Raw genomic sequence first — 16,193 nt, forward strand, 5'->3', positions numbered from 1 at the left:
AGGTTTTTTTCCTCCACAAAACAGGTCTACTTCACCCATCTGAGTACCTCTTTTTCTTTCTTTTTTTGAGAATTTCACCCCTGTTTAAAACACAACAGTTATTGTCATTGCTAGTGTTTCTGTTAAAACATACCAAATATTAGAATGTTAAAACAAAGCAAATGTTATTAACATAACTAAGCATATAGATTTAATATCTTGTTAATTTTAGTTTTCTAAAGGTGGTGGTGATGATAAAACATGAACTGCAGTAGAATTTGTAAAATGTATATATTATACACATAATTAAAATGATATTTTAAGGCTAATACACAAAAATTTTGTGAATGTTCAACTTACTGGAAGCAAGTTTAACTTCACAGCAAAAATACTATCAGAAGTGTAGGCCAATGCACATTTTATAATTAAAATTCTAAAGTTTGAGGATCACCATGATTAATAATTCATTACTTTACCACTGTGAAAATGATACTGAAGTTTTCATAATATGTAAAAAGTATGTTAAGTGTATTAGATATAATAGCTACAAGCAGATTTCATTTGTCCCTAACATAAATGAATTTAAGCCATTAGCATTTCTGTCTTTGATTGGAATGTCAAAATGGATCACAAAAGGTAGTTCCACCTCTTTTTAAAATCACAGTTTAACCACTACATACATAGCAATGCAAAGTGTCTTTAGTAAAAGTATTCCTAGTAGTATGGGAATTTCAAACATTGTTATTGCTATGCATTAAAGTCCTTTCACCACCCAATGTTGTTTTTTTATTTTTCATGATGACTTTGCAAGTTATGTGTAATTAATCTGAACAAAAATTAAAATTAATAGTTAATATAGTTTTTTTCAAACATAATAAAGATAATTTAAAAAGATCATAAGTGACCTTGGTTTATGTTGGAATATTTTGTTAATGCAATTTATTTAGGTCAATGGTTTTTAACTATAATAGTCCTAAACTAATACCAATTTGAGCACACCACCTCTGTGTTAGGCCTAATGAGAGTGATATTATTACATACCTGTTCATTTACATGTTTATCTCTGTTTTAAGTTTTATTTTCATTATGAATCCATCTGTCACTTAATTTTCTTACATAAAATGTCCCACTGAAAATGATTTGCAATGAATGCAAACATGCTGCAATTGGAATCAATAAACAAACATTAGAACCATGGCTGATGAGCTACACTGCATAAACCAGTCAGAGACTGGCAGTGTTCCCGACATAGCAATTTTTTTTTTTTTACCTTAATGGTATTTTATTCATATTGGTTCCTTTTACTAAGTTTAGATATACCTATTTGCCATCATATGGGAATCACTGGTCCACATGGAATAAGTTGTCTTCCTGCACCATAGTTATTCTTTCCACTGCTTCCCTACAAAAGGCTATATTAATAGGTTGAAAGCTTGAGCATTTTTTCCTATTTTTTGTCTTTTTCATAGTTCATTAAAGATCTTCAGTTTAAACATTCCTTCCAAAAATATACAGTTTATTCTACTTATGTTTATTCTCATGTGCTTACTAAAAGTGAATATAATTTACTTTTTTTTTTATCTTAATAATAAATGATAAAGTTTCGGTTTCTGACAGATTACTTTTCTGTGTGGACCATGGCTGTAGCCCTAGCTTTGCAGGCTGTAGTGTGGGAATGGATGGGAGCTGATTCACGCTGGAAGTCTTACCCACCAGAAGTGGCTCAGCTTCTTGAAAGAGCCTATGGGAAAGGTTTAAACATGGTCCGCCTGGGAGATGCTGAAGCTTCTCTAACTTATTATTCTGTCAATCTTAAAGAATTCTTACAAATCTCCGATATAACAGGTAAAAACTAAATGGCAAAGAAAAGAGCTGTAAAACGTAATTAAACAACTTATTGTCAAGGCTAGATGTATCATATCTTCACATTTACTGTGTAAAGACATGTAATAGTTAAGCAAAAATATCATAATTATAAATTTTTCAACAATTTTATAATTTTGTGACCTCTGTTTAGTGTAATTTATTAAGAAAATTGAAAAAACAGTGTCTTTACTGCTGTGTGTAGTACCACATATAAAAAATACATATATAGATATCTTCTAAAATTTTTCTGCCTATCCCAAAATACATAGTTATATTTACCAAGAAAATGTGATCCCTTCTGGATATAATTATTGTTGTTGTTTGCATGTATTTTCCCTTTATTGGTTTTATTAGTACAGCCATTTTTTGTCAGCTCTTCTGTCACATCACAAAATGTCTAAACAATTACATTTAAATATGATCAGGTAAAGGATATTATTCACTATTTATGTAAATATGAACTAAATAAAGTATCTTGGATAGTGATTTAACATGTATTGAGGAAGTGACTAGCCAGAGCACCTATAGAGGTGAACGAACGAAGTTTAGAAGACTGAGGAACAAACCACAAATCTGGAATATTTCATAGTTTCTTTCTTTCTTTTCCATTAAAAATATGTTTTCATGTTATATCTAAGCAATTTTAGCTAGGTTATCAAGAATCTTAAGTGACAGCAAAATATTTCAATATCTCAAATTACAGTAATCCTATGATAACTTATAACATATGAGGCTAAAGCCATGCTGAGTTATCAAAAATTCCAGATTGTTGAGGTAATTTCCTGTCACTCCAAATCACAATGTTTTTGGCCCAAATAAACTACTGTACATTGCTATTGTTTGAAAATAAAAAAATACTTAAAAACACATTAAAAATTAAAACTTAACAGGACACCAGGCCAAGAAAGATAATGATTCAAATTTATGGTGCCATGTGGTAGGTGACAGAGATGATTGTAGGAGGGCTTATTACATTTTGGTAAATTCTGTACACTACTTAAAAAGTACTTTATCAATTAAAAATTAAAAATGATTTCAATACACTAAATTATTAATATTGAAATTAAAGATTAGTTTATTTAAATTTATTTCATTTAATAAATTATTCACTGTCTGAACTATCGTGAGGGTTCTGTGGTAATGCGAAGGAAACTGGCGTTGCTTGAGTTGGTGTCTGAGGAAGAATATCCAGATGCTGCAGCTAGATCTATGGAGGCTTCAGTACTGATGGAAGGAATATTTCATCTGCATTTTTTGAAAGGGGTTTAAAAAAGTCAAGTATTTTTCCCTGTTTGTAATTGCTGTGCTGATGCTTAATATCTCTTAAAGTGGCATGGTGCTGTTCCAAATCAGGCAACTGCTCAACTGTCTCTAAGGCCTTGTCCAAGTATAACCAAAGATGTGATAACTTGGGCTTTGGACTGGGTCTTCATTTTCACTGTCATTTGACTCTTCTGTACCTTTCTGAAAGATTTATCAGTTGTCTCTTCCTCTATATCATGATGAAGGCTCTACTGTTCACTATTCTTCTCCAGCCATTCTACAAATGTTGTCCTTAAACACTTATCTTGCTACTTTGGTGTAGCAAGTTTCAAACTCAACAAATTCTACCTCGCCTTCAGTGTCTTTGAATAGTTTGTTCCATACATTAATGAGGATTGATACATTGAGGCTTTTCCATGTCTCTGCACAGTTGAACACTTCATTAGGAATGTTGTACTTTTTAAATTTTTCCAAAGTGCAAGCCCCACTTCTATCATTATCTTTGTCACTTTTATTTCCTAACACCAAAAACACTTTCCCAGATGCATTTCCTATAGTGTTGCTTGCAGATTTTGATGACTCCCTGATCCATGGGTTGAATCAAGGCACTAGTGTTAACAACAATAAGTGTTGCATTGATGTGGCCCCCATGGCTCCAAAGAGGGATGGGCAGAGCATTGTCAAGCAGAAGGTTGGCCTTCACATTTTCTCTCACAACACCCAAGAAATCTGCCTGGTACTTCACTACAGCAGGTGCAAAATAGGTGTGGAACCATTGGTGGAACAGCTCTTGTATAAACCAGGTAGTTTTATTCCCCCGGTAGATCACTAATAAGCTGTTCATTATGTTGTGTGCCCTTGGTTTTCTTCCCTTGCACACAATTGTTGTATGCAGTCAGTGAGTGCCATCCACATTTGTATAGCAGAGAATAAAGATTCAATCCTTAGCCATCTTCCTACCAGGTATGAGGCACTTGTACCTGGCAGCATGTGTCTTGGTGGGCACAGCCTTCCAGAAGAGTGTTAAATGAGATTTAGAGTGCATTAAGTAATAAATAATACAAAATATTCAGTGGCAGGTAATTAACAATGTGCATTACACTGAGTGAAACTGAGGGAGAGACTGCTTCAGTACCACATGAAATTTTATCACTGCTCAGCAACTTGGAATGTAGCAAGTTATGCCCATATTGCTCCAGGTAACCTATACAGAACATGATACAAAATTTTAGTGATATACATTCAATATTTTATTAAAGTACTTTTTGGTTATGTTATAGCAATTAGCGTAGTATAAAATCTAAGCTAATAATCTATATTTTGATCGTATATACATTTTACGTTCTTAATTTTATAGAGCATTTTTAAAAATTCTGAATTTCCCCTAGTATGACCAATGTAACACAATTTCTCTGGGTATATTCTACTCTCTATTTTATCCACCCCTCCTTAAAAATCGTGAAATGCTGTGTAAACTATTCACTATAAAATTGTCATTGCTCAGAAAAACCATAATTTTTATAGCCTTCAATTTTGTTTGGTGAAAGAGCTATCAGGTAGAAAATCAGACCTCTACAGTTGCACACACTTGTCACATACTGTTTCAAGATTCATTAATAGTTTGTTTTTTTTATGTTTAATTTATATCATCTGCAACCAGTAAAAAGTCAATATTTATGTTTATCAAAAGACATGATGTGCTTTAAACATATACAGGTGTATTTCTCTTGTTATAAATGAAATTTTCCTGTAAGAAATTTAGCCTTTTGCTTGGAAGAATTTGTAAGGCCTCTTTTTGCATAGTTAGAAAACATGAATATTTTTCAGGGATGCCAAGTTTTGTCAAATTCTGAGTTATCAAGGGATTGCTTTATTGTTAAGTTTGTTGCAGTATTCAGTAAATGCATACGAATGAACACATTTATTGCTTGAAAAGAGATATTATTAGATATAATTCATCTTGATCAAGAGTATTGTTTTAAAAAATTACAATACCTATCTTGACAAAGATAATGAAGTTGCCATTATGAAAAGTGAGATCCTGGAGTGACGATAAATCTTTGTTAATGTAAATGTTTGCTATGTTATTTTACAGGTTATATCTATAAATGATGAGTACTGCAATTAGCTATATAAATTACAAAAAAAAATATGTTAATGAATAGCAGCCAGTTTGAAACTGACTAGATGTATAGAATATGTAGAATATATGATTATTTGAATATTTAAAAAACAAATTATCAACTGACATTTTATGACCAGGCAGTTGACCACTCAGTTAGTAGCGCACTGTTTTACAGTTATCACATTTTCCAATATTTCTAACAATTCCATTGAAAATAGTGAAAACAATATTTAATCAAATATAAAAACTATTAGAAATAACCACTTTATAATGAAATATTTGATTTACTGACTCTTTCTTTCTCAGTTTAATTGCATGATGCCATTCTTTGGTAGTTAAAATATTAGAATTATTCTGCAACTATACAGTAATACTGCTATTGGTTGAAAATTGTTTTTGTGAAAAATGAATTTCAGGAGCCTTCAGGAGTTTTCATGACTCAGTTGGTGTTTTAGCTAGTCATGTTGATGATTTTATATAGTGTGGAACATCAGAATTTGAATAAATAGTGAATGATAGTGTGGGATCCACATTTTATATTATAAAGGAGGATAGCTATGCATTTCAGTTTATTGGTATTGGGCTGGTTACTACTAAAGAAATATATTTGTATCAAAATAAATATGTGGACACTTTAATCCCTGCATAAATAGATAAAATATGACCCAGACAAAATGATTTTCCTTTAACAAACAAGAAGAGAGACTACCTTCAATCAAAAGTAACTCCCCTCACATAAATAGCTATTCTTGTTCAGTGCTGCCCTCTATATGCAAAATTATTTATGGATACCACAAGCTTTCTGTCTCTCCTCCATTGGAATTAAGTGATTCCAACATGTCTCTCATGCAAACCATCATGTCTCAACCTTCCACCAATAAGTGTGTGACATTATGTCATGATGCATGTAATCCCCTCTATTTAATTCTATTGACCTATCACTTCTCATTCGACAATATTTGTCTGTAATGACGAGAAAACCCACTTGTAGAAAAAAAAATATATGTGAAAACGACTGGTATGGGTAGAGAAAGCTCTGTGTAGAGGAGTGAACAACATTTCGACCTTCTTCGGTCAAGTTCACAAAAGAAAGAAAGAGGTAACTGACCGATAGCTGACCACATGTTTAAATACGATTGTGTAATTGAGTGTAGGAATGTAGAGGGCATGCTTAGATGTTGGATTATATTTATTAGTATAGGTATAAAGGTGTTCCTTTGTTTTAGTTTATTTTGGGCTTGAGTTGTATAAGTAAGGCTTCTTTAATTTTGCATTTGTTTATGCTTGTTTGTTTGTTTATTATTTGGGTGTTTTCTATGATTATGTTGTGTTTATTTGATTTGCAGTGTTCAAAAATGTGTGAAGGTGACTTTTTATGTTCTTTGAATCTGGTTTCCATTTTTCTACTTATTTCTCCAATATAGAAGTTGTGGCAGTTATCACATTGTATTTTATAAATAATGTTGGTGTTGTGTTTGTCAGTGTAGTTTTTACATAGTATAGACCTTACATTTGTGCCTGGTTTTTGAATAAATTTGGTATTAACTGAATGTCATATATTGTTACAAGTTTTTGCCAAATGTTGGTTATTTGTCTCCTGATGTCGGGAATATATGGTATGCAGCAGTATGTGGTTTCGTGATTTTTTAAATCGTGGGGTATATTTACTTCTGTTAGTTGATTTTACTTTTTGCTTAGGTGTGTGTCTATAATGTTTTATATGGTTTGTAGAGGAAACTTATTGATGTTAATGAAATATTGTTTTATTTTGTCTAAATCATCATTAATTTTATCTGGTGAGCATAGTTTTATGGCTGCATTTATTTGGTTTCTTAGTATGTTGAGTTTTTGTTTTATTTCATGTGCTGAGTCCAATATTTTTATGACACAAGTTGAAACACAAGCAATTAACACAGCATTACATCCACCACTATACTTGTACAGATATGTAGATGACACGATTGCAGGATTCACATCTGCAGAACACACACTTAATTTTTTTCTATCACATTACCTCTATACATCCCAACATTAACTTCACATGTGAACAGGAAGAAAGTAATCAAATATCATTTCTTAACCTCAAAATTACAAGAACCGATACACAATTTAAAACAGAAAACCACCAAAAAATCACCCATACTGGACTATACATTCCTTGAGACTCAGCACATGAAACAAAACAGAAACTCAGCATACTAAGAAACTAAATAAACACAGCCATAAAACTATGGTGTTATACCTCTAGCGCTATTTTCACAAGCTGCAGGTGGGGAAACCCATTGTTGGATTTATCTACAATTATTCTCCATGAAATTGATCATTATATGGATCAACCTTCATCTCCTAAACTGGCCTCACTAATCCTCCTGAACAAGTCAAACCTGTTCAAGCTGATGAGGATTTGATAGCCTTTCACACCACTGTATTTTGCTGTATTTTTCCATACCCCTTTTGAGTAATCAGCTAGACCTGATTAGCTAGCATTTTTTGACATGATTTCTTGAATATGTTATGTTTTATCCAACTTCCAGTTTTTCTATGATACCTTATTACCTCCATGTTGGCTTACCTGTCATCTTCAACTGTTGCTTGACACACATGGATTCTCTGTAGTTAAGATTTTCTGGGTCATGATGTGACCTTGTGCCAGCTATGTTTGCTGCTTTTTTCTTTTAAGGATTTCTGTATTTTTTCTTTGTTTTTGATCATGCATCTGAGACTTTGGAATCTTGTGTGTAATCTGTACATCAACACTTGACCCTTTTCCCCACGGTTACACATTTGTCACAGTTGGAGCCATGACAAGGCCCAATTTCTTTCCAGTTCCCTATCCAGAGATTTCTCACCTAGTTATTTTATTCAGTGTTGAGGGGCATGTTGCCAACAGTACCAGTGACTAACCACAGGGTTGCAGTCCAGTGGGAGCTTAACTATATTATATTTTTACCCTTTGTCAATCTTTCGCTATGGTTTCATGGGTTTTTCAGGTTTTTATCAGAGAGACTTTGTCTATTATTTTTTCCTCACCTCCTTTGTTCCTGATGATCCTTTCCCTCTCCATAACTTGATATCTTGCCACTAGCCTGCAAGACTTTCTGTAATTACAAGCCATTGCACCTGTTTATCATTTTTCTTCAGGTTGTTTGTTATCCTTGCACCAAACTGGAGAATGATAGCGTGTACTAGCTTTGTCCCACCTCATTCCAATTTTCAATCTGTCCCATTTTACCTTTGGGTCATTTCTCACCCTTAGCTGACTATTTTCTTCAGGTCTATTGATGACAAAGAGAAATGTTGCAAATACTTCTTTGCATATTCTGATATTTGTTACTTGTGACCCTTTGGTTTATTATCCAGAAAGTGAGTTGTCTGTTTTGTGCACTGCCCTTCATACTTGCTTCAGTTTTGTATGTATTTTTAAGCATTCAGCACATATGTTTCTCACTTCTGTGCTCTCAGGTTGTGCTTTTCTCTTTCTTTGGTCAACTGGCTAATGTTCACTTGTTCTGAACAGTTGTACACCTGTTACTTTTATCAGCTGCTCCTAGAGGAGGCTGTAATGGGTGGTTAGTCATGTTGTAGAAGTTCTTACTGTGACATATCCAGTATCTTGTCCATTGGGGTGTTTTTCTTTCTTTCTTTCTTTTTTTTTGTATACATCTAAGTTGGGCCAATCCTTCTCCTCTTTGGCTTTGTTCAATGGGTTTTAAGTTTGATTATAGCTTGCAAATGTCTGTTGCTTTTGGGATTGTATTTTTCCATGATAGCCCTTATCCCCTTAGGTCAGGCTCTTCAGTGGACTTTTCACAACCAGTAGAATTTTGCAGGGATCTATTGTTGACTCTTATTGCCCTTCCTCCTACCCTTGTAGCTGATAAGCATTGGTGCATAAATGTGATTTACACATTGGCAGGTTTCCTGCTTCCTCATCCTCATTTAGTTTCCATGTTTCATGGACTTCAAAGATAGGGTGTGGGGGTTGATCAACTGGAAGATCTGGGGTTTTTGGTCTAAGGCTGAAAGGTGTAATCTTGTCAATGTCCTGGAGCTTTTGCTGTAGCTTATATTTTGGTTCATTTCATCCATGTGATCAGAAATTGTCTAGTTATGATCCATTCTAACTCTCTCATGCTCTCTCTCTCTCTTTTGAAGTATTTTTCCGAAAAGCTCATATATCATAACCTTCAAGCTTTAGGAAATTGTTTTCTCCAGTGTTTTGCAAGTGTAGAAAAACACACACCCAACACTTGTATGTTTGAAGGTCATTGGATTTCTGCTAGTTTGTTCTGAATCAAGCAATCAAAATATAGTTTTACTTCTTGTTACAGTATCCACTTGCAATGTTGTGCTAATACACTGTCAGCTGAAATAATACAGAATAATCTACTTGAGAGCTTATATACCCTCACAGAAACTCTATAAACTACTGTCATGTCATACAGAATTTTCCAGAAGTAAAAATATACAATACAGATACTTTTTCTGTAGAATGCTCTTCAATATTCTGAATAATACGGAATACTCTGAAAATTCAGAGTATTCATAAAATAACATGAGCTTCAAGGTAAAGTTTCTATTACCTTGAGAAATCCCTAAATGCTATTCAATATGAATTAAAATTTAGGATGAATTACATACATGTTTGAACAAGATAAGGAGTAACAAAATAATGACCATTCTAATATGCATATATCTTAATTTTATATATCTGCCTCTTTATCTATTCTATTTTCTGCAGTACTTTAGCCTTAAGTGTTACCTTTCATGTAGTTCATGTAATTAAATCTTTAAGACCAGTAATCTGGTTTAAAATACTTATTGTTTATGTTTTGTAAGGCTCTTCATGCCCTGTTCGTAGAAAAATATACCCAGAGGGAAGCCCAGCTGCTCGGGGTATTCTGTGGCAGTGGTCAGGGGACCAACATGGAGTGTGGGAAAACTATGATATTGGAGTGGCTAACTACATTGAAGGTGCTTTTCAACAGGTCAGAAAAATGATCATGTTATTCTGTTGTGCTGTCACACAATGAGTAGAGTTTTATAGTTGTGCTATTTTTGACTGCAAAAAATAAATGGTTCACAATTTTTTGTTTTAAAAAATAATAAATAGGAATTGTTTATCTCTTAAGGTATCTTTCAATTTAAACATAGTTAAATTAGGGTGTTTTTGTTATAATATGTGACAATTTTATGGCTACCTTCAGTATTTACACTTTTAAGTTATGATAATTAAAAATATGTACTAATTACTTGTTTTCAAACAATAACTTCAACACTGTTTGTAATCACAAAAAAAATATTGATATATATCCCTACATATTTGTTTGGCTATGCATTTATAATGTGGCTTCAAATTATCATTCTTGCATTACATGTGTTCAGAACTTCAGGCTGAATAAAGCAATTAAAAACAATTGTGATTTTGAATGTTTGTGGTGTAGGTGTCCAACATGTATTTTTTAAAAAATATTCTTTTATTTTGCAAGCTTGAATTGCTACTAGTAGTTTTAACTGTGCCACACTAGTTTAGAGACTTGTAAAGCTGAGTTTTGGTTTATTTTAAGGTTACTTTGACTCATGTTTATACAGAAAGCAGAGCATGTTTTAAACCCTTTGTTAATTGTTCTGTACTGTTTCACACTGAAACATATTTCCGTGCATATAAAATAAATTTTTAATAAGGCATCTTATTTCCACCTACCCAGTATTTAATGTGATTCTACTGCATCTATGCATGCAAATAAGCATGTAGCAATCCTTTACCAATACAATTGTGACAAACTTCCCCGATGCACGCTACTCCCTCTATACTATTCAGCCTAACCTGTACTTCTCCTTTAGGTACTATTGTGTTGAGACGTTATGGAATTTTGCTTGTTTTTTTTTTTTCATTGTTTTGTAAAGTAGTAATTTGTCATGGTTTAGCATTTCAATCACAACTCAAATTGAAGAAAGTTTAACTGTTGTTTTACTTCACTATTTAATTTGTTGAATTGACCTCACTTGAATCATGAATTCAGTATTTCATGTCTTGACTGCTGCTAGCATGACTACTACTACTTCGAGTGTCATTTCCAGGATTTATGTTCCACACTTTTGGCTGATATTGTCTTGGCTTTAGCGTAATAGGAGCTTAAACACTACATGAGACAACTGACTTCTCCCAAACCTGCACAAGTTCTCCCATTTCTGGAAGAACTTGGTCTTAATGATGAGAACTTGGAGTTCTGTTTTCCATTCCATCCTATATCATACAATCTCATGTGTCATCTGTGGAAGCTGCCAAGTTTCTCTTAACATTTTTAGATATGATTTCACAAGTATGTTATGTTTTATCTGTGTTCTCCATCTTGTATGATCTTGCACATTCCCTTTTACATACTACTTTTTTATCAGAAAATTTTGTTTTTTCTCTCTCTGATTATCAGGGTCCATGCTGACCAATTCCAAACACAATTATATGCAGGATCAAGCATGCCTCATTCCCCTAGATCTTTAGATCATTTTGCTTTGCTTTTTACCAAACAAACTTTCCTTTTCTAGACTCTTGACATTTGGAGTCTTTTATTCAAATGTGGGAGGCCAACCATAATTCTTGAGACAGGTTCTACCAGTTCCAAATTTCCAGACTTTGACTAACACTAATCTCTATTCTTAGGTACCTGTCCACTATGTCCCTACTAGCTGAGTCTATCCACAGTTTCCCATGCAGAGGAGACCCCTACAACCATATTTTCTTCTTTAGTCTTTTCTCTCCAAACATGGCAGGTCTGCTGCTGGAATCTCTTAGGTAGGGATGCATTTTTATCTCAAGTATGCCTACCCATTACCTGTCTGCATGATGTTCAAGTGGCACCATTTTTATACAGCTCTCATTTTGAAGATGACCCTGATGTCACAAATGGAATTTGCATGACAGCATTCTTCCTTTTCTCATTTGGTTTCCAGCTTGTCTCAGTCTTTGCCTGTTTCCACTCCCATTTCCCATCCCACATCTTCTTAACTTTTAACTCTCTTCAGAGTTTTGAGTCATCATGTTTATCACTGCTGCTTATGGTACTGGTGCCTCACTGGTGAGTTTTAACAGGGTAGCTGCATGTCTGACCAGGTTGATTTACCTATGACAGGGGTTCATTTCTGATCTGTGGATTCTATAGCTGCTGTTCAAAGGAATCTTCATTCACTTCCATCCCCTTCCCTTCATTGTCACTAGTTCCTGTGTCCTTTCCCCCTCCTTGAAAGCCTACAACTTGCCAGCATCTCTCTGAGGTTGCCTAGTCTCTCCTACTCAAAGAATGCTATAGAATCAGTTGGTCAAACTTCTTCAGGTTGTTTGTAATTCCCAAAAACCTGGGGGTTGGTGTCTGGGTATTAATTTGTCTTAGCTCAACTATTTCATTAGATCTCCCCTATTTTACTATTGAGTCTTTTCTCACTCTTTGGTAAGCATTCACTCCAGATATGTGGATGACGCTTACTTCAATATCCTTCTTGTCCCATAATCCAGATGGTATTTTCGGTTCATTTACCAGCTTTGCACATTACTCTTCGGGCTGGCCAGTGGGATATTAGCTGTTTTGTTGAGTGTTCAGAGCTTGTGATCAACTCTCCCATACCCAGTGCTTTCATATCCATTGTTATATAGATGACTGACTCCTGCTAGCTCCATCAGAGCCTGTAAAACACACACACACACACACACACAGTTGCTTCTGAAAGAAGTACCTCATGTTGGTTGGATCATCAAAGTGGCAAAGTTCAATATTTCATCCACTTGAGAGTATTTCTCAACTCCTACATCAGTTGGGTCCAGCCTTCTCTCCTTTATCTAAAGTTTGTGGAGTTTTTAGTTACTTCTTTTACTTTCACTGCATGTGAGGTCCTTTTGCTTTTGGAGACGTGGGCTTCTATGATATACTTGTACCTACCCTTAGGTCATGCTCATTCAATAGATGCTGCATGATCGATGGAACCTTGCCGAGAATCCCTCAGACTCCTTTATCCAGCTCCCCCTTCTTTCCTGGATGATTTCACTTGGTGGCTGCAGAGAAACAATACCATGGCAGGCTAAAACTGCCCTGATTCCCATTTATCACCCTTCTTCAACTTACTCTTCCATTATTGCTTTCTCTATATAATCTCTGTCAACATCAGTTATTAGTGGTTCTACATCCTGCATTCTACACACTCTGGCCCAGCATGGCCAGGTGATTAAGGCTCTTGACTTGTAATCTGAGGATATCAGGTTTGAATCCCCATCACACCAAACATGCTCACCCTTTCAACCATGGGAGCATTATAATGTGAAGGTCAATCACACTATTCGTTGGTAAAAGAGTAGCCCAAGAGTTGGCAGTGGGTGGTGATGACTAGCTGCCTTCCCTCATCTTACACTGTTAAATTATGGATGGCTAGCACAGATAGCCCTTGTGTAGCTCTGCATGAAATTCAAAAAAACAAACTACACACTCTAGTCTTCATGCATGACTTTTATCCATTTGCTTGCAAGGAGATCTGAATTATCTACAGATGTAGTATTCAATTTACCCCATTCTGGTTGCCCTTCCTTACTCGTATTGTATCAGAGAAAATGGCAAACTTTTCACTGATGGTCTGTATGATGGACACTGCCCTTCCTAATCAACTATACCTCACATTGAAGAATTTTTTATTTGGCTGTTTGGTCATAACTCCTCAGTATCTTCTATTACAGGATATTAGGCAACCTTACATATCTAACACCTTCTATTTTACTAGGTACCACAAAGTGCTTTCTTTTCACACCATTTCCTTTTTATTGCATCTCTTCTAGATTGATCATCCTTTTCACCCTACTTTTTAACTGGATTTGGATATCATTGTTGCTCTCCACACCCTTACTCTTCCTCCCTTTGAATCCTTGACTACCTTTTCCCTTTACCATATGTCCTTTAAAATTTACTTTTTAATCCTTTTAGCCTGTGGATGTTGGAGGTAAGATGTATCTTCCATTGATGTTTCATGTAACCTTTACCACCATATCTATGTTTTCCTTTATCCAGTTCCTATTATCTTTCCCAAAATATTGATGGCTTGTACAGGCATCTCTTTCTTCACATCAATTTCCCCATTTCCCATTTATTTTCATTCACAGGTGTTAATAGACTTATGTCCAGTTCATGCTCTTCATTATTATATTGCTTGCATGGCTTCTTTTCATAGTTCTTGCTCTTGGCTGTTCGTTCCATAGAACCCATCCTTTCTCTGGAATCTTTCACATTCTACCCTCATGAGCTGGATTCACGACTGGATCAAGCTGGCATGTACATCACTATCTTCTGATTTCCAGCAAATTTTTTCCAGGTGTTACCTCACCAGATTTGATACCTTTCTTTCTCCCTAGCAGCTTATCTTCATCATTCTTTAGAATAAATCATCTAGTTAGGCATGTGGACTACACTAATCACATTGATCTCCTATTACCTATATCATGTGCCTGGTTCTTCCTCATCTGGATATTATATTCCACCTGTTGCCATTCTACACTTGATAGTTTAACTTTACCGACACTGCCTAGGCTCATCGGAATGTATTTTTTATTAATATTTGTTCATGAAATTGTTGATTATTTTTAAGTTGTATGAGGGCAAAGTGATTTTCATTCTGAGATTAAAAATACTTTGTCTCAAAAATCTCATATTTCACTTGTATAACCTCTAGAACTTCTTAATCATAAGGTTTCAAAGTATGTACCCTGTGAGTTTCAACTACTAAACATATCCAATAAAATTTGTGTTTATTTTACTTTAAATATCTGAAGTTAAACCCACTGTAAACAAAGTTGACATCACAGACCATCTCAGCATACATTTTATCCTGTCATTGTTTACCCTCAAGAGCAAGAATGCAATATTGAACTTAAGTGGCTTATGTTTCCTACAATACTTACAAAAGAAATTTTCAAAGGTAATAAAATTGCAATTACAATGTATGAAAATATCGTTCAAAGTTGTGCTGGTCCAGTAAACATTGTAGGTTATAAGCCTCGCTGATTCATTTACATTACAGGTGTTTCAGTACTACTGCTCATCTATTTGATGTCTGTTGAATTTTGCAGCACATATGTATGGTGTTGTTTGGGTGCATACTTGTAAAATTTACTACCCTCTTGTTTTAAAGTTGTCAAGTTTCAAACATGGTATGATGTGGTTTTAAATTACCTCGGTTTAGACAATTAGAATAACACAAATGCAATAGGTGTAACTATGTATTGGCCTTCAAAAGTATAATATTTCAGGTACTGTACATTACAGGTGTATAGATATGCATATACATATTACTATTTACTCACAAATGTTTAAAGTTTAGTTATATTTCTTAAAACATAGAAAGTAAATGAGAAATACATTAAAAAATATCAATTTTATGTATGTACCCGTGTTACGAAATTTTGCACTCAGGCATATCTACTATTCCAAGCAATGGCCAGGTGGGTTAAGGCGTTCGATTTATAATTTGAGGGTCGTGGGTTTGAATCCTCGTCACACCAAACATGCTTCCCCGTTCAGCTGTGGGGGCATTAATATGTGACGATCAATCCCATTATTCGTTGGTAAAAGAGTAGCCCAAGTGTTGGCAGTGGGTGGTGATGACTAGCTGCCTTCCTCTTGTCTTACACTGCTAAATTAGGGATGGCTAGTGCAGATAGCCCTTGAGTAGCTTTGCACAAAATGTAAAACAAACAAACTATCCTAAGCCGTGTTTAAACTTGAGGGTAGTGTGTGTAGAAATAATAATTTTTTGTAGGCTTCAAGCGTTAACTTTTGAAAAATAAAAAAATATCAAATTACAATATTAGTATCCTTAAAATCCCTGTAATTTAGGAGGGTCTCTAAGTGAAGTGCATGTAGGTTGAAAAAAAATACCATCCCTATTCAGAGCAACAACTTATTGATCTCACATCTACATTTTTGACAAA

At 34.5% G+C, this 16,193-nt stretch overlaps 1 protein-coding gene across 3 annotated transcripts in view; it reads left to right on the top strand.

Annotated features, from left to right (window-relative positions):
* Positions 1–16,193, top strand: part of LOC143244716 (E3 ubiquitin-protein ligase DTX4-like) — an 85,352-nt gene that overhangs the window by 19,627 nt on the left and 49,532 nt on the right. For all 3 annotated transcript variants that reach the window (XM_076489866.1, XM_076489869.1, XM_076489867.1), the window contains exons 2-3: positions 1,597–1,824; positions 10,073–10,221. In XM_076489866.1, the coding sequence (XP_076345981.1) occupies positions 1,617–1,824; positions 10,073–10,221 (357 nt within the window). In that variant the 5' untranslated portion in view covers positions 1,597–1,616. The remainder of the gene's footprint in view (positions 1–1,596; positions 1,825–10,072; positions 10,222–16,193) is intronic.

The sequence above is a fragment of the Tachypleus tridentatus genome, chromosome 2 (genome assembly GCF_004210375.1).
Source record: "Tachypleus tridentatus isolate NWPU-2018 chromosome 2, ASM421037v1, whole genome shotgun sequence".
NCBI classification, from domain to species: domain Eukaryota; kingdom Metazoa; phylum Arthropoda; class Merostomata; order Xiphosura; family Limulidae; genus Tachypleus; species Tachypleus tridentatus.